At 34.6% G+C, this 23,456-nt stretch overlaps 3 protein-coding genes across 4 annotated transcripts; 1 reads left to right on the top strand and 2 right to left on the bottom strand.

Annotated features, from left to right (window-relative positions):
* The first annotated feature begins 224 nt into the window (after window positions 1–224).
* Window positions 225–1,889, top strand: LOC143568110 (elongation factor 1-alpha). The gene is made up of 2 exons (XM_077054343.1): window positions 225–686; window positions 766–1,889. The coding sequence occupies exons 1-2, from the start codon at window positions 225–227 to the stop codon at window positions 1,651–1,653; spliced, it is 1,350 nt and encodes a 449-aa protein (XP_076910458.1). The 3' UTR covers window positions 1,654–1,889.
* Window positions 1,890–2,662: 773 nt separating this feature from the next.
* LOC143568103 (proteasome subunit beta type-2-A-like) lies at window positions 2,663–4,188 on the bottom strand. Its single transcript, XM_077054340.1, has 3 exons — window positions 4,013–4,188; window positions 3,131–3,254; window positions 2,663–3,020 (listed from the first exon to the last, which is right to left on the bottom strand). The coding sequence occupies exons 1-3, from the start codon at window positions 4,168–4,170 to the stop codon at window positions 2,706–2,708; spliced, it is 597 nt and encodes a 198-aa protein (XP_076910455.1). The 5' UTR covers window positions 4,171–4,188; the 3' UTR covers window positions 2,663–2,705.
* A 2,791-nt stretch (window positions 4,189–6,979) lies between these two features.
* On the bottom strand, window positions 6,980–11,232 carry LOC143568102 (vicilin-like seed storage protein At2g28490). Of its 2 annotated transcripts, XM_077054339.1 has the most exons (6): window positions 10,987–11,229; window positions 10,480–10,863; window positions 9,438–9,619; window positions 9,266–9,346; window positions 8,129–8,527; window positions 6,980–7,461 (listed from the first exon to the last, which is right to left on the bottom strand). In XM_077054339.1, exons 1-6 carry the CDS (start codon window positions 11,147–11,149, stop codon window positions 6,985–6,987), a joined length of 1,686 nt encoding a protein of 561 aa, XP_076910454.1. In that variant the 5' UTR covers window positions 11,150–11,229; the 3' UTR covers window positions 6,980–6,984. The 2 variants fall into 2 exon arrangements, with proteins under 2 accessions (XP_076910454.1, XP_076910453.1); XM_077054338.1 differs by having other exon boundaries at window positions 10,480–11,232.
* Between the last annotated feature and the right edge of the window lie 12,224 nt (window positions 11,233–23,456).

The raw sequence follows: 23,456 nt of genomic DNA, 5'->3' as shown, positions 1-23,456 counted from the left end.
TTGTTAAATACAGACTGATTTGTTCATATTTGATATATGTACCGACTGTTTTATGTACGTTCATGAATGTTGCTTGTATATCGTAATTTGTCATACTTGTTCTAGAAGAATGTTGTGTTGTTGTAGATTTGTGTAAAATATACTGTTTGTTAGTTATACCAATGTTTTTTTTATGTGAGTGTTTTACTAATAATATTTTGAAATGGGTTAACAGGCATCTTAGAATGGGTAAGGAAAAGACTCACATCAGCATTGTCGTCATTGGACATGTCGACTCCGGCAAGTCGACCACCACCGGGCACTTGATTTACAAGCTTGGCGGGATCGATAAAAGGGTTATCGAGCGTTTTGAGAAAGAAGCTGCTGAGATGAACAAGAGGTCATTCAAGTACGCTTGGGTCCTTGACAAACTGAAGGCTGAACGTGAACGTGGTATCACCATTGATATAGCTCTGTGGAAGTTTGAAACCACCAAATACTACTGCACGGTTATTGATGCACCTGGGCATCGTGATTTCATCAAAAACATGATCACTGGTACTTCACAAGCTGACTGTGCTGTTCTCATCATTGACTCGACTACTGGTGGTTTTGAAGCTGGTATCTCCAAAGACGGTCAGACCCGTGAACATGCTCTGCTCGCTTTCACCCTTGGTGTGAAACAAATGATCTGCTGTTGTAACAAGGTTTGTTATAAACATATAAGCTTATTATTTCGAATATTATAAAAGATGCTAATTTATTTTAAATTTTAATGTTGTGTAGATGGATGCAACTACTCCTAAGTACTCGAAGGCTAGATACGATGAAATTGTCAAGGAAGTGTCATCCTACTTGAAGAAGGTCGGTTACAACCCTGACAAAATCCCATTTGTGCCCATCTCAGGGTTCGAGGGTGACAACATGATCGAAAGGTCAACCAACCTAGACTGGTACAAGGGACCGACTCTTCTTGAAGCTCTTGACCAGATCAACGAGCCGAAAAGACCATCTGACAAACCACTCCGTCTTCCACTTCAAGACGTTTACAAGATCGGTGGTATTGGAACTGTGCCAGTCGGTCGTGTTGAAACTGGTGTGATCAAGCCTGGTATGGTTGTCACCTTCGGCCCGTCTGGGTTGACTACTGAAGTCAAGTCTGTTGAGATGCACCACGAAGCTCTTCAAGAAGCTCTCCCCGGTGACAACGTTGGGTTCAACGTCAAGAACGTTGCAGTCAAGGATCTGAAACGTGGTTACGTCGCTTCCAACTCAAAGGATGACCCTGCTAAGGGTGCAGCCAGCTTCACCTCACAGGTCATCATCATGAACCACCCTGGTCAGATCGGAAACGGGTACGCACCGGTTCTCGATTGCCACACCTCTCACATTGCTGTCAAGTTTTCCGAGCTGTTGACCAAGATTGACCGTCGGTCAGGAAAGGAGTTGGAAAAGGAGCCCAAGTTTTTGAAGAACGGAGATGCGGGTATGGTTAAGATGCTTCCGACCAAGCCTATGGTGGTTGAGACGTTTTCTGAGTATCCACCGCTCGGTCGGTTTGCTGTTCGTGACATGCGTCAGACTGTTGCTGTTGGAGTTATCAAGAGTGTGGAGAAGAAGGACCCGACCGGAGCTAAGGTGACCAAGGCTGCGGTTAAGAAGGGAGCTAAATGATGGGAAGGGAGTGGTTTTATGTTTTATGATGCTTGTTTTATGTTTTGGTACTATTTTTGTTTTTGGATAAGGATTTGTGGTGATTGTCGTTTTTGGCGCTTGCGTTGCTGTACTCTAGCCTCACTTGTGAGGATTTGTGGAGGTATCGAGCGACGTTGTTGCTTGATGACGGCGGTGTAAGTTGTCCAGGAACCAGCTTTTGTTGCTTGGTTATGTTTTAAGACATCCTTTTGGTATTATTGTGTTGAAGTCGTTTTATATCTTGGCATGGTAGTGTGACTTTATTAGGTGTGTATGCACAGGCTTAAAAGTCTGAGTTGTGCTTGTTAAGCAGATCAATGCCTGCCAAATGCGCACACAAAACCTGGCTGTATTTCGGCGTGGTTACGTCTTGTTGGTATGCTTCATCAGGTGCATTTTTGGCCATAGGTTCTGGACCTGACCTTAGCTGCACCTTTATAGCACGTATTATTCAGAGAAACCTGACTCGGGGAAAATCATCTTGAAATATACAGAGCGAGTTCATGAATTTCAACCCGCCTTCTCCGTTTCTTGGAACAAGATTTCAACAATCTTATCTTTAAGTGATGACTGTGACTATGTGATTATCTTGAGTTTAAGCTTCATCTAATGCTGTAAGAAGTTATCTAGTTATTTTAGACGAAATAGCATCCGGCAAGTAACTTTAACACGACTAAAAGTGCACAAATCCTGTCTTCTAAACCAATACCAAGTAAGGAACCAGTTCAATTTTCGCTAAATTTCAAAACCGAATCATTGGCTTCCTATCGAGTTTGTTTTTTTTTTCGGTTTTGGTTTGGTTTTGTGCACACCCTTATTGATGTTTTTTGTCCGATGGTGGATATTAGTGCAGATTTTGAGTAGGTGGTTAACTGTTCTTAAGAAAATTCCTTTCCTTAAACGATGACTAGACACCTTGGATGACATAAGTCTCGATTAAAAAAACCAGGTTCAAGCCTTGACTCAAATTACTACAAGCATTACTTAATCAAAGATAAACAAGACAAAATTCAAATTACTACAAGCATAACTTAATCCTTTGTGGTCCTACGCCACGAGTGTTCGCGGGCCCCATCTTGGTCCACAATCTTGATGATAAAGTTCTGAGGAGCCACAACAAGCCTAGACCGAATTTCCTCAATGCATTGGTCTGCAAGCTTGATGGCTTCATCAATGGTCATGTTTGGGTGGTAGTGACGGTCCATCATGGATAGGGCAAAGTAGGAACCGTAGCCAAACGCTGCCTTTTCGACTTTGTGCAGGGTTGCAATGTAGTCGATGAAGTATAGAGACGGGCCTGTTTCCTCGTCATACCCCGCTAGCATGATGTTGACCATGTAAGGATTCTGCAAGAATAATAATAATCTAGTTCACATAAAAATTTTTATGCTTATATAAAGTTGATTTAATCAAATATAAACAACCGTTCACTGTTTTATATTAAAATAGATTATACCTTTCTCAGAGCTGTGGCGAGCTCACCACGCATGAAATTTGCAGCAGCCTTGGTAGTCAGTGGAATATTGTTTCGGTAGTGATATAAAGCCACATTTTTCTGTACATACTCCGTGAATTGAGCTCTAAAAATAAAAAAAACAAGAAATTAAACAACAAATATTTACATCATGACCATTGTAACATAGCATGTAACTCATGATAAAGTAATCTTCCAATTTATAAAAAGAAACTGAAATATCAATAAGACTAATTACTTGAACATTAAAAAAAAATCTTATATGTTCTTTCTATAATACTTTATAAACAAAACAAAAAAAAAACTCACTTAAAACATATTTTTGAAAACTAAATCAAATCACTAAAACACAACAAATTAGTTCAATAACACAAAACCTGTAAAATAAGTTTTCGAAACAGTAAACATGTATTTCCGGCATAAAACAATAAAACATTACATACTAATTCAATAAATTAAACTATGATCCTATTAAAACAAATGCAACACTCTTACACTCTTATAGTGTAACACAAAAATTAGATGTAAGCATTAACCGAACCAACTATTAATATTATCTGTTTTTTTCTACCCTTAGTGAACCAAAACAAAAGAACCAAACCATCCAAGTTTCATATATTTTAGCCCATTACATGTATTTCTAAGCAAAAACTTTAGCCCAAGTTTGGTTTCGGTTATTAATCGAAACTAACCGAATCGAACCAAAAACCGACAAATGATTACTAATTCAATAAACTAAACAATGATCCTGTTAAAGCAACCTCTAAAAAGCCCTAATTTATCTGAAACTCAAAACCCTAATAATAATAATAATAATAATGAAATTAAAAGGAAAGCCAGAAGAGAAGAGAAAATGAATCTGACCGATCACCAGCTTCACCACTGGCACCCATAAGCTTATGCGAATCAAGAACCATGATCTTGTCTTCGTTTGATTTGTGAACGAGGATACTGTTCACTGCAGATGAATCAGCTACCACTAGTGCGAACCCTTTGCCCACCATTCCGAATACACACTCCATGATTGATTGCTTGTGTTTTGTGTTACAGTATCGAAACAAAAAAACTACGAACAAACGAATCAACAGTTAACAATCGAATATATACACCGAATCGATACAACTAAGCTTAGAACAATCAAGTTAATAGTTACCGATCAAACGCATATACAGTACCGATACTTCAAAGCTAAAAACAAACAAAACTAACAATCACACAAGGTCAAAAAACCGTACAAACAAATTAAGCAAATCATAAACCCTAAATCAGAACATACATAATAATCTATACAATACAGCTTATAACAATTAACAATCAAACACGTACATAATCAGCCTGTATGCAATGTTGTAAAACTCGCTAGGCGGTCCTAGGCGGCCGACCCCCTTGTAGGGACTAGGGAGTACTCGGCTTCTACTCGGACATGATAAATATAACAAAAATAATTATTGGATATTATATATATCTTAAGATAAGCATAATTCATGTCAAAATAAACATAATTCATATGAAAAAAAACATAATTCAAAAAATTCATGTTTTGCTATTATTTTTAGTTTTTTACTAAAAAATAAAAAATTAAAAAAATAGAAAAAATTAAAAATAAAATAAAAATTTTTGGCCAAGTTGACCTTGGAGGCCAAGTAATCCCGAGTACTCCAACTTTTGACCGAGTTGGACCTTGGCGAGTAATGGTGTCCCAGTTGGGAAAAGGCGGCAATGTTGATGTCAGGGACCTTGATCGAACATAATTACATCAAATCAGCTTAAAAACACAAATTATAAACAGTTATTATTAAATAATAAGTAATCAATTAACTAAAACTCTTCCAATCGCTTAATTAACAAGCAAATTCAATTCAATATATAATATAAGTTATAACAAACGATTTAACGGTTAACTATCGATTAGAGGCTACCTTAGTAGTGAAGAATAATAATAATCAGCTGCCGATGTATGGAGGTTGATAGTGAATAATAATAATAATAATAATAATAATAATAATAAATTATTATAATAATAATAATAAGTGACTTGGGGAAGAAGAAGAAAAACTTTGTGTTTATTAATTAAACGAACGAACACGAACACATGTTTCGTTCGTTCGTGAACGTTTGTTTATGTATGTTAATGTCCGTATATGTTTGTTCATGTTTATTTACATGTTAATTGAAAATTATTAAATATTATTTGTATTTTACAAATTATATTGCCCTAATATGTTTTATATTTGTTCGGTTGGATTCGTTTAAGTGTGTTTATGGTCTTTTGCATATGTTCGTTTACCTTTGTTCAAATGTATATTTGGGGTTGTATGTTTCTTTTATCTGATATCATACGCATGTTTTTTTAGAGCCGAGTGTCTCTTTGAAAACAAACTCTCTATTCTTTGGGATAGAGGAACAGTGTGTCTGCATCTCACTCTCCCCATACTCCGCTAATAGATGTGCTATTGGTGGGAATTTCACTGATGTTGTATTTTTGTTCAATTATGTCCATTTATGTTTGTGAACTGTTTATTTAGATTTTAAATGACGAACACAAATATTTGTCTGATTAAGTGTTCATGTTCATTTAAAGTTAAATGAACAAACATGATCATGCTATTGCCCGTTGTCCTTCAGATCGTTTGCATGCCTACGAATGAATATACATATGTAACTAAGCAGCAGCGTTTATTTTGATTGAAAATATGAGATGCGTACGTATCCGGATATAGAGGATCGAGGAATTGTTCTTCCATAAGTTCCTCTACCTTTCTTCACCATGGAACCTTCACTTTGCTTGACACTATCCATTTGAAACTACCGAAACAAAAAAATAAATAAATAAATGAAACTATGTGAGCGTGTTATTATTATTACTCGCATAAATGCCCGCGCGTTGCCGTGGGTTCGAGTAAATTATTCCCTTGTATTGGTCTGTAGTGTTTGGTGTGGTGTGTAATTGGTTATCAGTGCGAAAACGAGTAACCAAATATTATGAATGAATGTAATGAGAAGATAGGTGATATTGTGGTGAAGACCGTTTGGAACGGGACTTGTTTGGTATATGGATAGACATTCCGTATTTTAAAAAGGGTGAATATATTAGTACGACTTATGATTCATGCGCCTTTCATCAAATTGGATTGTTGTTATCGTCATGTTTTGAACCATTACACCAATGTGATGTAGTGTAACATTCTATGACAATATGTTTGAATGGTAACGTTATGCAAGGTTGGCGATATAAATTTACCTGTTGTTATTATATTTTTCATTTTGTTAACCATTGAATGTTATAGTAGAGAAACGAAAATAATTTGTTTAAAGATTTGAGGGGTAAATGTAATGAGAAGACATGTGATATCATTGTGACGGGCGTTAACGGGCTTGGTTTTGGTTCGGTTTTGGATGCAGTTTTGCTAATCGAGCCAAAAAAAACTTGACCCGAGATATTAAAATTGGGCATGATATTATTTTTCTTTAAACTAATGGTTAATAGAATATTGAATATGAACTCCTAATTTTAAAAGCTAATAAAAGATGCATTTATAAATCAAAAATAAAAGTACCAGTATATATTATTTGTAATTAATCATATCTAGAAACAAAATATATATGTTATCAACCATATGTTAAAACTAAACAAAACAGTCATCGTCATTTTGGGTTGAAAACTTGTAATTAACATGCTTCATATTACTACTATTGGGTACATGCCAACAGTTAAAAAGTTAAAACCATCCACAACAGTAAAACCATCATTATTTACTACAACAAACAAAAACCATCCAAGTAACCTCATAACACAAAACAGTCAGAAAACATACAAACTCACAAAACACTACACATTACACAAAGCTACTCACCATCTTTATTTTAGCCTCCCCGCCGTACCCCGGATCACCCTGACCCTCGCCCTCCGGTATCTCACCACCGCCACCACCCGGTGCAGCCGAAGCCGACGGCAAGATAGTCGTATAACCCTGAGCATTAAAGATCCTGGACAACTCATCTTCACTCAACCCGAACGCAGCTGCAAACCCCTGGCCCATCATGGTTTGTAGAACCGAGCCCTGGCCCGCCAAGAACTGCGGCCTGTTGTCTCGGGCGGATGTTGTGAACCCAAAGAACACGAATGGGCCTGACCGGGATGCTACTTGACAGAATGGGAAGTAACGTGGGATCCAAAACACGTCGCCTTCGGTCACTTGTGCGTCCATTGCTAAGGTTCCGTTTGGATACACGACTTGTATGTTCCCCGTTCCACTTAGGACAACCCCGTATTCGGTCGCTGTTGGGTTAATGTGTGGCGCCATCATCGCTCCCTGTAATGTTTTAACATGCACATTCTTATTAGCATTTAGGGCATTAGGGGTGCAAAAGAGCCGAGCCGAGTCGTATAATAGTTATAATGTATAGTTGTATACTATTTATATTGTATAAATTTTATTTCTTCTTTTTTTATTTTTAATTATAGTTTTATACATATAAAAAATTTTATATATGATTCATTTTATTTTAAGTATATATATTAAAATATTAGATAATAAACACAAAATAATATTTCCGTGAGCTAGTTCGAACCCGATAAGTGAAGCTCGACTAGGGCTCACTTATAGATTTAAACTCAAGCTCGTTTAAGCTCGATTCAGTTCAAGCTCGTTTAAAATAACAGGTTAGTTTAACTCGCAGGCTAGCTCGAAGCCAATAATTGAGCTTGGACTAGGGCATGTTTATTTATTTAGGCTCGAGCTTGAGGTCGTTCGGGCCCGGCTAGGTTCCGAGGTCTTGACCTCGGCCCTGCTTGAGGTCGCTCGGGCCCGGCCCTGTTTGAGGTCTCTCGGGCCCGGCCCTGTTCAAGGTCGCTCGGTCGCTCGGGCGCGGCCCAACTCGAGCCTGTTCAACCCCGGGCCCACTCAAGCTCTGTTTAAGCATGTGTGCAAAAAATAACAGTCTAAATTCAACTATTCAAGTATAATACAGGTTGTTTACCGCGGTTAGATTGACGAGATAGACCGCAAAGTCCGATAACCGAAGCTCTTTAAAATCGTCACCGTCGACTTGGAGGCTCCAACCAAAATCATTTCGAAAATCGGCCTCCTTATCACCGTAGATATTATACGACCCCAAGTCATCATCCTTACCCTTAACCTTTCTAAATACGGAAACCAACTGATTCCTCAACGACCACGACAACTTTTTCGCTTCCTTACCGGTCTTCTTCGTTCCTACATTGGCAATTCTCATCATTTGAGTCTTCCTCTCATGATTTCCTTGCTCCAAGAACCGCGTCCACATGCTCGGTTGACTAGTGCTACTGTCCGGGTTCAAGAACACAATCGCACCTTCTTGTCGGCTGGTTAGCAACTCACCGACCACTTCGGTCGATACCTATATATATAAAATAACATCACAATGTATAAACCCAAACAAGATCTAGTTTAACTAGCCGTAGGGGTGTGCGTGGTACGGTTCGGTGTTGTTTTGGGCTAAAACCAATCCGAAAACCAAAACCTCGCTTATGGAATTTTAAAACCGTTCGGTAACGTTTTTTACGGTTTTGGTTTCGGTTTTTTATTGTTTGAGCCTTGAAAATTTTAGGTCTAAAAAAAGTTCGTTGAAAATTATTTAAAACCGTTCGGTTTCGGTTTTTATTATTTGAGCCTTGAAAATTTTTAGGTCTAAAAAAAAGTTCGTCGAAAATTATTTAAAACCATTCGGTTTCGGTTTTTACCATTTGAGCCTTGAAAATTTTAGGCCTAAAAAAAAGTTTGTCGAAAATAATGAATCTAAATTAGAAATCATTTGTTAATTGTTAACAAATAAACTACTATATATTTGGCCAAAGTATTTGGGTTATATATATATATATTAAATTCTTATAATTTACTTAAAATAAAAACTAAAAAAATAAAAATCTTGAAATTCAGGTCGGTTCGGTTTTTGTTACCGAAAAACCAAAACCGAAACGTTAATTCGGTTTTTACAAAAACATAAACCAAACGTTGGTTTTTGTTTGGGTTCGGTTTTTTCAGTTAAGATTTTTCAGCTTTTTTGGTTTTTGATCGATTTTTTTGGTTTCTTGCACACCCCTAGCTATGGTGGTTATAATGGTTACGGATTAGTTACATTGAGAGCGGTCAATAGAGTCTGGAGATCGAACCCGGCAAGCACCGACCTCGGGTTTGCTCCTCCGGTGAGCGAAAATGACTACAAACCAAAGTAATAAATCAGTTATAATATGTACAATGTACAAATTGTACACAATGAATGGTTATAAGAGCTTAGAAGATTAAACTACCTCGAATGATTCCCAATCGATGCTTTCGGCTGTGTCGATGCTAGTGATGATTTGTAGCCTTTGACCTTGAGCGGTGTTAACTATATAGAACGCTGAGCCCGCTTGGATTTGGTACAAATCTCCGGCTTTAAGATCTTTTTCGACAAGGTTGTCTTTGTAGATCGATCCGATTCTCGCCTCACCTACATGTTAAACTAGGGGTGTGAATTTTTGACAAAACCGACACGAACCTAATACAAAATTTATGGGTTTGGGTTTGGTATAAACACGTTTGTGTAGGACCCGCGGGGTTGGTTTGTGGGTCATTTTAACTAAAGGGGTCGGTTTGTTGGTGGAACCCGCACGAACCTGTTTTAACTAAACGGGCTAGGTCCGGGTGTCCGCGGATTATTATCCATTAAGACCGCTATATATTATTTTATTTTTAAACTGTTTCATGTAATAAACTAAATTTGTTGGGTATCTTATGGTTTTATTTAAAATTAAAAAGGAAATTGACATAATATTTACAATCACAATGCAACTCTTTTATATAAATTTATGTTTTTTATATAAAATGTAAATTTAAAATATTAATATATGAACAGTAAAATAAAACACTAATAATTTTTGTTTCATGTAATAATCTAAATTTATTGGGTATCTTATGGTAAAAGTTTAAAACTAAAAAGGAAATTGACATAACATTTAATAATCACAATCACAATGTAACTCTTTCATAATAAATTTATATATTTTATATAAAATGCAAATTTAAAGTATTAAATTATGTAAAAGCAATAACAAACCTAACAGTTTTCGAGCAACAATTTTGTGTTCAGGTCAACCCGTGAATATGTAAACCCGTGAATATGGGGTCGTGTTTGGGCTTAAATGTCTTAAGCTATATTTGGGCTCGGTTGGCGCGTTTACCACCCCTAAATTTAAACCCTTGTGTTAAGTTAATACAAATAATATTGGTTGGTGTGAATACCATATTTATATGTAAATATGGAAAAAAAAAAGTACAATATTAGTTAAATATATGATAAATTGATAATACCTGTTTCAATAAAGAAGATTATACTAGAATCAAGATATTGTGGGATAAACATGCTATTAGGTTCCATAGTAATGAACCCAATATGCATTGGACTCTCTTTATACTTCCCACCAACACCCCTCACCACCCTCATCCCTCCGGCATCCGTCTTCACCACGCGCTTAAAATCCGACAATATATACCTCCGTTTCTCCGTCCAACCCGTCCGTCCACCCCCGCCAGGTAAACTAGCACCACCAGCACCACCAGGGCCGTATTCTTGCCCTGGTGGAAAATACCCCCCTTCCCCATGTTCATATTGTTCCTCAGGCGGGAACACTTTACTGGCCCGTCTGTCAGGGTCCTGACCATGACCATGGCCAGGACCGTACCTAGGACCATAACCTTTTTCTTCAGACGGGAAGACTTTACTTCCCCGTCTGTCTTGATCACTTTCACTAGTGACCCAGCCATGACCACGGTCGTGACCAGGATATTGACCAGGATATTCCTGGCCATCACCGTAACCACCTTCTTCAGACGGGAAGACTTTGCTTGCCCGTCTGTCTTTACCATCATCGTAACCACTATCATCATTATGATCGTGGTTACGACCCTCGGCCACCAGAACACTGATGGCCACCGCTAGTGCTAGTAAAATAAACACACATTTGGATAACATCTTTGCCATGTTTAGAGTGGATTGACTTGGTGGAAGAGTGTAGTAGTAGTTTAAGTAGGAGAGGTCAGGTGGGACACGTGGCAGTCATGCAATAAATGTTGTGTATGGGTGGCATTTGATTAGCATCAACACATATACTATAGATGTTAATAATAATATGTTTGTTGCACACATGTCACTAACTTCATGCACGAAACCATGACTATCTTTTGCACCATTTCTAAAATGTTCTTTCTTCATATGACTATCATGTATATTATAATAATAATGAAGTTCAAATATATTTTTAAATAAATTTTAAGTGACACTTTTGTATAAACTAATTTTGTTTCCATAAAAATTAATTATGTTTTAATAATATAATTATATAAATTCAACACGAGATACATCTTAAGCTGTGATGTTTAGTTGAAAACTAGTGTTTAAAACTTGTGTGTTGTTTCGGGACTGATAAGCAGAACAAATTGACCTTGAACCAGGCATGCACAAACGTTGCATCGTGTTAACACGTATCGTAGTAAAGAATGCCTAAGTTGAAAAAATATAAATTATTATTCTAGTGGGTTTGAATTAACATATAGTATATAACAATAATAATGGATAAATATATTTGTATAGTATAAACATTTTGGGCCAGCTTATTTATATCGGCTCAATATTTTTGGGAAAAAAATGAAAAAACCAGAACTAAACGGTTTCAAAAATCTAAAAATTGAAGGTTCGTTTTTGGTTTGGTTTTATCCCACATAAAGTTATAGTTTAAGATAGTATTCACTACTATAAGAAACGTGTGTTTGCTACTGTCAAATATGTAGCAACTTCCCTTGGCTTAGTGTTAAAAATTATCAATTCAATTTTATAATAAACTTTTTTATTTATTTATTTATATTTTTAATGTTTTTAGAAGCTTGGGCTTGTTGGATGGGCTGCTTGTGTGGTTATTGGTCTTGTAAAATTGGCAAGCTACTGGGCCTTTTGCCTTCCAAATTCTTTTTAACTTGAAATTTACAATTTACGACCCATAAATTGAAAACCAAATAAAAAGAGGCCCAATTCTCATCTTCGGGTTTTAATACAGCCCACCTAAAAAAGAAAAAAATAAAAAGAAGTCAAGTTTCAACGTTCATCTGTTTCCAACAGGGTAATCCTTTACAATGTAGTGTAGTGGCAGAAAGTCTGAGTTTTTTTAATAGACTCAGGTTCAATTTCCACACGTGGCTGAAAGCCTTTTATCATTGGGTTACCCCGTACAAAGTACTTAGGCAATTCTCTGTTTGTTGGCCGTTAAAAAAATGTCCAACCGTGTTACCTTGTAAAGTTGCACGGTTCCTATATTGAAGGGTCTATAAGACTTTATTTTAGTTTTATGAGAGTTGAAATAAAAGTCTTGATCAAGTAATCTTTTGGTATGGAAATTCTCTTGACACCATATTATATTCATTCTAAAATTGAATGAAAGATAAATTTGAATGTTGTGATTAAAATATAGAGGAACTCTCAATATATACACGAAAGAAAATAGATTTCTTAAGCATGGGTCGACCCTAAACACGACACGATTTTAAGTGGGTCGACCCGCACATGACATGCATAACTGAGCATAAGTATATGGGTCAGGTTAGGGTTGAGGAGTTCAAACCGCCAATCCCAAACCCACCAACCCGACTCCCGACATGATTTACATCTCTAATAAAGGTAGCCTTAGATTGTGTTCAACCATCACTGAGTCATTTAGACCGACAATGTCATGTGTGATTGTAATGCTTTCAAATGATACCGATATACAATTCCTGCACACCTAAATATAGTGTTTTTTAACATATTAACTTTTCGTGATATTCCTATGTTGCCTTCAACTTTTTTGATTATGGACTCAGAGCGATACATAACGAGTTATATCTAAAGAGCTTTATGAAACCGTAAAGACACAATAAAACATGACATATAAGATATTTAGGCAACCATCCACCAGATTTCTCTCTCCCGCTACACATAATCAACACTATCCACAAGTTTTTATTAAGTCTCTCATGGTTTCCACTTATAACTCATATGTCGAAAAAGAAAATACAATTTTATTTTTCAAATTATATTAGAAACTTATAAAAAGAATGTATTCAACGTAAGAAGCTTTAAGTGTTATCAAAAATGGTTATTTGATTTACTGCTTACAAGTAGCCTAAAATAGAAAAAAAGAAGAAAGGTATACTATGTGTTTATGAGTGAGAAAAATACTATAGTGGAGTTGGTTACCTACTTACCTTTGATATAAATGGCATTGGTTAAATAATAAAGTGAGCTGAATAAGCAATTGAACAAAAGAAAACAACACAACAGTCAGCATGTCAATTTGGGGTCAAAAGATCTGTGGTCGTAAGTGTACTTGTTAAAAGACTAGCCATTAAGTCATTAATGGTTTGACCCAAAAGTTAAAAGAAAAACACTAAAATAATTATTTTTGTGTATTTTTCTGAATAAACAATAATAAAAATTAAAATATTTAAAGCCACCCGAAAAACGGGGTAGTGGTCCATCGACAAAAACAAAACTTTTTAACACAAACATGTTTTAGGAGACCTAGACCAATCAACCTAGGTTAAGGAATGCATCCTTCGTGATCAATGAACAAGTTCGACTTGATTTCCACAGTAATTTCCGAGGCTAGAAACTAATTATATTTTGAAATGAGAATTTGTCAAACCAAATATCTTTCCAAAACCATGTTTTATTGCCCGACCCGACTATTCTTTTAATAAATCCCTAATGTGAACTTGAATAGATTCTTGTCATAGTTAGATTGATATGGTTATATAAATACAAGCTTCATTCTAACAGGGTCGTTAACTCAACAGAGACCTGGTGAGTTGCTAATGAAAAGAATATACATGTATTGATTGTGATGAGACATGTTGGTTGTCAAATTGCCCACCATATGTATGATTGAGCATGGGAGGAGTGACCGGAGGACCCAATGCAACATTATCCGGTAGTATACTGTTGAGATTGTATATAACGTTTAAGGAGGAGTGTTATGAATGCAGATATTTAAGCTCATAGGTCGAGCTTGATGTTTACGGGCTTTAGGGTTCGGACTCTATACATGTAATGTATGTGTTATGTTGTTGCATTTGGATGAATGAATCAGTTTCCCTCCATATTTTCTCTATTATTATTCAACAAGAAGTTTATTTTGATAATTTTTTTCGTATTACTTGCATAGTCATGAAATATATGTATCCACATCTTATGTATAATTAGAAAGTTTATTGAATAGGATCATATAATAAATATATGAAAATAAAATAGATATATCAAAAAGGTAGATATATGAGAAAAACATTTTTTTGCGTATAAGTACGTAGAAAAAAAGGTTATATTTATGCATATGACATTCTCAAAATGTCCATTTTATATATTGAGATTCCTTTTATACTTCCACAAATTAAGAGTTTTAGAATGTTCTTTTCAAGCACATCGTCGCCGGCATTTTTCTTACTCGCCCAACACGTTTGGCCTTCAATCAAATACTGTCAATTGCCTCAAAACAGGTTGTCCTAGACGAGTTTGGTTGAATAAATAAGTTGCCCATTACTTATCGAGTTATTGGTCATACACAAATGTCTCGTCTTAAAAACACATCGTTTACGACGTTTTGAAAGTGACATTTCTTGAACTCTTGATTTGTGAGTACAAAAAAGTTTGAAATTCCCCCCTAAACAAACTCCTTCAAAATATATTAAAAGAAAAGATTTATTTTCTTTTATATTTTTTTTGAAGAAATCTTGTAGCACCTTATATGGTTGGTTTTAATCCCTTTTTCATTGTGGAAAAAATGAGAAGCAACCTAGGATTCCAGAAAAGTTTTTAATGTTTTTTGTTGGTATTTTATACCCAAAAATATATATATTTAACCAATAAAAGTTAAAGCAAGGAATCAAAGCAAAAGGCTATGTGGAAGATGATGTAATACCAGTTTTAATAATATATGTCTACTGAGGAAAACATATATAATTTGTAAAATGACTTGACAATTTGTAAAAGAACATCAATCCATATGAACACTTTTCTTTATAAAATTAAAGTTTTGAGGTTCCTCATTCCAAGGATTTGTTTATACTAATATCTTTTGTACTCACGTGCGGGCCACACGTGACCATAGTGCACACGTCTTGCCTCAAATACTTCATGATATCTTTTATTATTATTATTATTATTATTATTATTATTATTATTATTATTATTATTATTCACAAACTTTGGTTTGTATGTCTAAACGGGTTGGTGTGTTGTTAATCTTAAGTTCAACGGGTCAACTCGTTTACGATATTTTTTAACAGGTTGTTACAACTATATTACAACTCGTTTAAATCGTTTACAACTTGATGACAACTCATTAACAACAAGCAAACCTGCTTAGACATAGGTTACATGGGACGTATTACGTTTATATGGTTTTAATACTATTAACACCTTCAAAGATGAAGAGAAATTGTTGGTTAACACTTAAACCAACTCACAACTCACATGTACTAGGTGGACACCGTACGTTTATTGTTCCAATCATGTAACCTAACCAAATAGGCATAGAGAGAAAATTGTTAGTTTAGTGGAACTTTGAGACTGAATATGTTTGTAAGGCTATGCGTTATATTTCACTCTTTATCACTTGGGATCATTCGTTAAATCAGCGTCATCTCAACTTGTCCTTCACTCTCCAACCCAATCATTCAACCTATGTTTTTTTATGCTTTATATGAATTGAACCCTTGACGTCCTATTATGCACAATGCACCTTACCACCCCACCAAAATGGAAGTGGCTATCATTCAACCTATCTTATACTCCCTTCTCCACCATTTTATTTATATTATACAAATGCTAAAGGAAATGATATAAAAATAAAGAAATTTTTTTTACTTGGGTGTGGATTTGAATCGTGTACATGGGCTAGCTCAAATTCTCAATGAGACTACGCCACAAATGGCATGGGAGTTAAATGCGCAATGTTTCAATAACACCATTTGTGTTAGTGTAACACCACCAATGATGCTCCATGAGATATACAAGATGTTCTAAGATCATTCGTAGCGAGTGCCTTATTGTAGCATATGATTGTGAGAGCGTTATAAACATTTTCATACTACACTTATTTTTTTGTAAAACTTTAAAATGCTAACTAAACATCATATGACATAAAATATCTGGAGTTATATAATTTTAACTACACATAGTCTAAATATTTTTAATGTTTTTAGGTGTTTGTAAAGTGGATAGTCTTAACATTCTATGGAATCTTATGTGGTCCTACTCCACTAGATCACTAGCTACTAGATGTTAAAAAAAGGTAGAATAATAATAATGATGATAGTGAGTAATAAAGAAAACCACACACACAACACTCCTGGTATTCTCCTTCACATTTAACTTGAATGAAATAGAATCCTTCATTTTCAATCTTTTAACAAAATTTATTCAGTTTTGTATATACATTCCTAAAAGCCCAAACACGCATAAAAAGAATAACAAAATTCTAAAAGCCTAACCCACTAGCTACCTTTCTTAAAGGCTTTTTCATCTCTCACTCTCATCATGTCACTTATGCCAACATTTGTCTATCTTTTGTTTGACTCTCTCATTATCTAGAATAAGAGTGAACATCTTTTGCAGTTGAAATTGAAACCTATGCATATATGAATCTTGATATATGAATTACGGTTTGTGTAGGTTAAGTGGTTGTAATTCATTCATAAACTTTTTGGTTAAGTCTCTCTTCCCTTTGAGAAGAGGACATTTAATTCTCTCAACTACATACCCTTTAAAACATTTAATTGCCTAATTGTTTATCTCGCATCTGATACTTATTCTCATGTCTGATGCTGGTTATAACGAAAACCCTCACGTGTTCACTGTGACGAGACTAACAGTGTTTAGATGTTGCATGATAAGCACAATCAGGGAGGCAGATGACTGGTTAAGTGTTTCTGTGATCCCTGGCCCAACCAATATGCGGATTTTGATAGCAACATTGGCGTCATCTGTGAGACCGTTTATGTTCATTTATACAAGTACAAGAACATAAACCGAATACATGATACTTTAGTTCTTTCTATATTTAGGACAAATGCGTAGCAAACTGCCGTTTCCTACACATTTATGATGGCACAAGGCGTTTCAAATTGCGGTAATTTGTAGTAGTGAAAGACATAATCAACTTAACATAAACATACTTCAAATAATCATTCTCGTGATTTTATTAGGTATATAAATTTTAAAACTCTTGTTTCATCTTATTATTGTTTAATTAGCAATAGTTACAAAGTATTGTATATTTGATCATGAAGTTATTAATCATACATATAGTGATATAGATATATAGATATATTCATGATCAAATAATATAATTGCCCCAAGAAAGGAAGAAAAAGAAAAGGACCATGTTAGAAATTTATTGAAGAATCATGTGTGATAAATATGAAGATATATGTGGAATAAGTGAGCAATGATGTTGCAATTTGTGGTCATTTTAGTTTCATTCTTAAGCCTAATTTGGTTGATGAAAATGGCCCACCTTCCATGCATATATCATGCAGTAAAAGATGTGATTGAAGTCTTTCACCCAAGTGGTGAGAAACATAATTAATGAAGGGTATTAATGTACCAATACTTATAGCATGAGGTATAAGTTATAACTACTAAAATGAGAATACAATCACACACATTATCTGACTCCTCCTTTATTATCATCTTTAGAAAAAAAATTGTAATTATTCTATATATTCAATCACAATATTTAGATAATTACCTAGCTTTATGAAAAAATACCTTGTTAAATAAAAAAACATTGTTCACAAAAGGTTTATATTTATAAATTAATTAAGGTGGTTACAGAATTATAAGTTACCATCATAAGAATGTAAAAGTAGTTCCTACATGATATATATAAACCAACATACACAACAAAAAAAACTAATTAACACAAAGCTTAATTATATTATGAGATATTAATTCTTGATCCTGGCCTTACCTTTATTCAACATGTAAAAGCTTGAAAGTAGCTCATATAATTATTCAACATATGTCGTCGGTATAAATAGAGGTGCATAAAAAACCCGAACCCGGAACCGGACCCTATAAAAATACCCGGAACCGGTTTTTTTATACCCGGATTTTTAATACCCGACCCCGTACCCGACCCTACCAGTAGGGTACGGATAAGGTATGCATTTCAGTACCAAAACCCGTACCCGGAACCAGACTTGATTTGTACCCGGTAATACCAAAAACCCGAACCGGTTCCATACCCGAATTGGTTTTTACAAATACCTGGAACCGGGTTTTTCAAATACTCGATCTATACCCGAAAAATACCTGGAAATATAATCCTAAAAGGTGCAACCCCTTAAAAAATCTAATATATATCCGAAAAATATCCAAAAAAGGCAGAAAAACCCGAAAATATGGTTTTTTCAATACCCAGAAATAGGGTATTCATATATCCGGTTTTGAAAGACCCGGTTCTATACCCGACCCGAACCCGATACATAGGGTATGATTTTTATAGACAATACCTGGACCCGAACCCAACCCGGGTTTTGCCAATACCCGATTTTCCAATACCCGATCGTCCCGAACCCAGTTCCATACCCGAACCCAAGTATTTGAAAAACTAGAATAATGCACCTCTAGGTATAAAGGCGTCCTATTCATCAGTGTACGTAGGATGGTGCATCAATATATATATTTTATTTAGATTAGAGTATACGTACGACATGTCGTCGGTAAAAGACTCCGGATCAGATTCACTAGGTGTATGTAGAAATTCAAAACCCAAAAATATTGAAACCACACATGAAAGAAAAAATTATCAAATGCTACGTTTTTTTCATTATGGTTTTATATGGATTGTAAAGTGAATTTGGTCAAAGAAATATTCAATCTAAATAACCTTAATAATTACTTCGTTCCAAAAAGTAAAAATGTATGAAAAAGTTATTCCGTGTCAAGTCCACAAGATGTCATATCATTAGACAAATTTGGAAAAAAAATAAAACTGAGACAATAATTACATTTCATAATATCATTGCAAATTTCTTAACGCGTAAAAACTTTTCCTTGAAAGTAATATATTAGCCTATTTGTGGGAAATTAATTAGTGCCATAATTTCGGTAAAACTTTAGTCTTGTAATTAGGATTTAGGAAGCATAACTCAAACATGAATCTTGTAACCAAGTTAGTTGAAAGTTGGACCTTGACTGTTATTAATTAAATGATTAATACATTTAAGGAAAATTCTTGAAAAATATACTCTCTTCGAAGAGAGATTTTAAATGTTTAAAGTTCAAATACCCTTTTTGTCTTCTTACTAACCCGTTGTCGCTACGTTAGAAGTTCAAGACAACATGTTTGTAAACATGTCGCGGCCTCCTTGCTATGTTAGCTCAAAACTCGTCGCCTCCATGCCATGTTAGGGGATTTAGAAACATATCGTCTCGAACTTCTAATGCAGCGGCGATGACGAGTTAGTAATGAGACAAAGAGATGATTTGAATTTTGAATAGACATATTTGAAAATTTTCTCTAAATAAAATACATTTTAGGAATTTTCTCATACATTTATATATATATGGCTGGTGTTCATAACTCGATCGATTAAAAAATTAACGAAGAAATAATAACAAAGAAAGATGATATAAGATCAAAATCAGGCTACGAAAGATAGATTAACTTATATTCGACAAATCAACTAATATAATATATTATAAAAATAAAATGATAGAAACTAGTATAAAATAACCAAATCGAGTTTAATCATTACATATTTTGATTTTTAATTATAGTATTACCCACTCTAATTTAACATGATTATCACATATTAGATTCACAACGCGTGAACAGATAAAAAGTATTTTGACAAATTTGATCTATTTATATAGACTTTGATAGAATTTATTAAAACGTAAATTCATCTATGTCATACTTCATTAAATGTCATTAAGTTCAAAACAAATATTTGACCACAAAACTAAATTAATGAACCAAGCTAATATATTTTTATCGACACCAAATTTATTCAATGAACTAATATAATTATCAACCTAAGCGATTTAAACCCTCACCATTTTAGTGAGAAGAACACTCCTTACTATCCGAATGCCACACATAACAACTCATTGTTAAGGAAACATAAGAAAAGATATTACTCATCACACTATTCCAAAAAGAATAGATATTATTTCATTTGTCACAAGGATATCATAATTTAGCCTTTGGTAATTGTTTAGTCTTTATTCATGTATGGCTAGCCTTTTCAATGTATTCTTTCTTAACCGGCAAATAATATCATTTTTTTTACAATAAGACTTGAATGCTCATAATTTGAAAGGAACTATATCTTAACAAATATTTTGATGCTATTGGGTTAGAACAGGGCTGGCTTAACGTCCTGAACTAAAACTAACTAAAATGTTGAGACATTTTTCTTTTCTTTTCTTTATGCGTATAGCGCTAGAAAGTATACAAGAATTATAGAATATATATGATATATTGATATGCACTGGTGATGAATATGTACATGTAACAATCGTCCTTAGCTTGTGACCATCAATGAGTTACTATTTTTTGAGTAACTCTACTTTTAAAATCTTATAATACATAACTTATATTTAAGATGGAGGCCCTATAAAATTAAAGGCCTAAAGCCATGGCCTTATTTAACTTACCAAAAGAGCTAGAATACATGTGCTGAGTACGTGCTGACTATAGTAAAAACTTAATGAAATTACATATATTGTTTTTTTTTTATGAAAACAAAAGATATTAGGCCATTAACCTCTCTTAAAGACTGTTGGAAACACAAGCCCATTCTTGGATTCCATAGTTCATGTTGGCCTAAACACAGACAAACATAAAGCATCAATCTGACACCATGATCTCACCTCAACTTAACTTAACCCATATTGAAAACAACAACATTCCAATTAAGTCCATTGACCCCACCCTTAATTTAATCATTTTGCAAACTGACCAATTTACCCTCCACTTTCATTTACTCTCTTTTACCTTGGAAGAGCATCTCAAAGTCAAGTGGCAATATTGGAGAGGATAGTGGTCACAAGAGATAGAGAGAAAGCTTTTAATGTTTATTTTTTCATAACTTCATACTGCAAAAGTGAATTGAGAAACTCCTTTTGTGCAAGTCTTTTTCATTGCATTGATTAAAGCCTCAAAAGTTCTGTGAAGGGGCCATTGCTTATATCTCTCTTGGGGTGCATGGTGGCCCTAGCTTATATCAAGCAAGTGCATGTATATAACATACATACATATGCATCAATATGATTTTAAATTTTTAATGATTTGAATCGGTTTATGTTTGAGCTCGCAACGATCATGATGTTTTAATTATATCGAAAAAGCCGGTTTCAATTCTTCAAACCCCAAAAAAGAAACTGTAGGTACAGCTAGGCCGTGAACAGCCAACCATCACACATAAAACTCATTAGGATAAGCCGTATTATTGAATCAGACTGCATATGCAAGTTTAATTAACATTAAGAATATGTTTGTGTATCCTTTGTACAATATATGATCCATAGCATCTCACACAACTAATAATTATGACACATACACATATAAAACACATGACACACACCAAAATAATTATGTGTGATCGAGAGGAAATTAACATAGTTTTGAAACAAATTCTTACGCGATAAATGGCTCGAGTAAGTAACTTCGAGTAACTAAACATATATGTATGTACAAGATGAACAAGATCAATTGAAATCAAAAGTCCAATATTTTTTTATATAAATATAATCCAACCATACATTGCACTCATGCTCAAACTTTAAAAAGGTTAGCAAATACAATATTTAGCTATAGCTTAACTTCATAATGATCATACCCTACCACACAAACTCAAATAACTAAATAAAGATAGATTCTTTTCTTTTTTTTTTTAAGAAAACAACACACTAACACTTCTCTTAATTTCTCTATCATAAAAGTGATCATATATATAACAAAAACATTAAGAGAATTAAAGCAAACTACTAACTAGTAACCTTCTAGAGGATATATGATGCTATATCACCTTACATGTGTATGAACATGATTATAAATTGATGTCAAATGAGAAGCAAAGAAGAGTTCTATATCTGGTGGATCAAAGAAAGATATAGGTCTTCTTATTGTGCAAGTACTGGAAACAAGCCTGCGTTTCTTTGGAGCTGGTGGACATGTTAGAATTTGTGGTATTTGATACTTTTGTGCTTTTGGAGTTGTACATCCTGTGTTGGTTATCTCATCTTTCTTTTTGATTAACAAGGAGTTGTTATTAAGCTTCTTCTTCTTCTTTAAGGGTTTTGATCTTGTGTTTTTTCTTGATGGAGCCATTGAAAGAAAGAAATATTAATATTCAAATTTATTCTTGAAGAACAAAGACAAAGATTTGGTTCTAAAACTGGTGAAACAGTTAGAAAGACAGAAACCTTAAGTACAAGAAAGGAGGTGAAGAAGATCTAACAATATTAATCTGGAACCCTAGAGAGAGGATAAAGAGAGAGGTGTGCAAGTTGTGGGTCGTGGGTATATATAGAAATAGACAGGAGTCGTGTGGGCTGCCCGCTGCCCGGAAAAATTACTACTTCCTCCGTCTAATTGAAAGTGTCCATATTTCCTTTTCAGTTTGTCCCATACAAATGTTTATTTTTAAAATTTATTAATTAATTTCCAAGTTTACCCTTTCATAAATGCAATCATTCAAACTTTTTAAATTTTGTCTTTTTATATATGTGAAGGGTATTATAGTCATTTTTAAGACAAAAATGCAATCATTTAAATTTTCTTAAATTTTGTGTTTTTCAAACCATGACACTTGTAGAGGGACAAAGAGAGTATTTTTTTTGTTGTCAAAGGGTTAATTAATTGAATTTGGTTGATATAATGGTTAAAAGTTTTGAGGAAATAGGGGGTTAAATTTTCATTTCTTTGAGATTTTATGAGCTAACAAAGGGTGATTAAGTAAATAGAGGGCAAATGAGCTGGTGGTGGAGTGATTAGGAAGAGACTTGTTTTATTTGACCGATGTTTGATTTGTGCCTTTAGCATTTAGTTTCAGTGACACTAGGGTGATGACGAGAGACTAGGCGAGCATGTGGCGTTTATTAGGTTGGATTATTCAACTCAACAGGTTTTATCTCACTGCATTGTCGCGCCTTCGGTCAGCGGCACCAGGGTGATGACGAGAGACTAGGCGAGTACGTCGTTCACTAGTTGGATCCTTGAACTCAACGGGTTTTTATCTCACCACCGCAT

This window comes from Bidens hawaiensis, unplaced genomic scaffold, assembly GCF_021521415.1.
Source record: "Bidens hawaiensis isolate Kalapana, Puna unplaced genomic scaffold, B.hawaiensis_p1.1 tig00023811_1, whole genome shotgun sequence".
NCBI lineage: Eukaryota > Viridiplantae > Streptophyta > Magnoliopsida > Asterales > Asteraceae > Bidens > Bidens hawaiensis.
This window is presented reverse-complemented; position numbering and strand designations above follow the sequence as displayed.

Coding starts and splice junctions, on each gene's coding strand:
- LOC143568110 (XM_077054343.1), top strand. CDS start 225: ATGGGTAAGGAAAAGACTCACATCAGCATTGTCGTCATTGGACATGTC. Junction 687..765: donor TGATCTGCTGTTGTAACAAG/GTTTGTTATAAA, acceptor AATGTTGTGTAG/ATGGATGCAACTACTCCTAA.
- LOC143568103 (XM_077054340.1), bottom strand. CDS start 4,170: ATGGAGTGTGTATTCGGAATGGTGGGCAAAGGGTTCGCACTAGTGGTA. Junction 3,255..4,012: donor AGTGGTGAAGCTGGTGATCG/GTCAGATTCATT, acceptor TTTTATTTTTAG/AGCTCAATTCACGGAGTATG. Junction 3,021..3,130: donor TCGCCACAGCTCTGAGAAAG/GTATAATCTATT, acceptor TTATTCTTGCAG/AATCCTTACATGGTCAACAT.
- LOC143568102 (XM_077054338.1), bottom strand. CDS start 11,149: ATGGCAAAGATGTTATCCAAATGTGTGTTTATTTTACTAGCACTAGCG. Junction 8,528..9,265: donor CTCTATTGACCGCTCTCAAT/GTAACTAATCCG, acceptor TTATATATATAG/GTATCGACCGAAGTGGTCGG. Junction 7,462..8,128: donor ATCTCGTCAATCTAACCGCG/GTAAACAACCTG, acceptor AAAACATTACAG/GGAGCGATGATGGCGCCACA.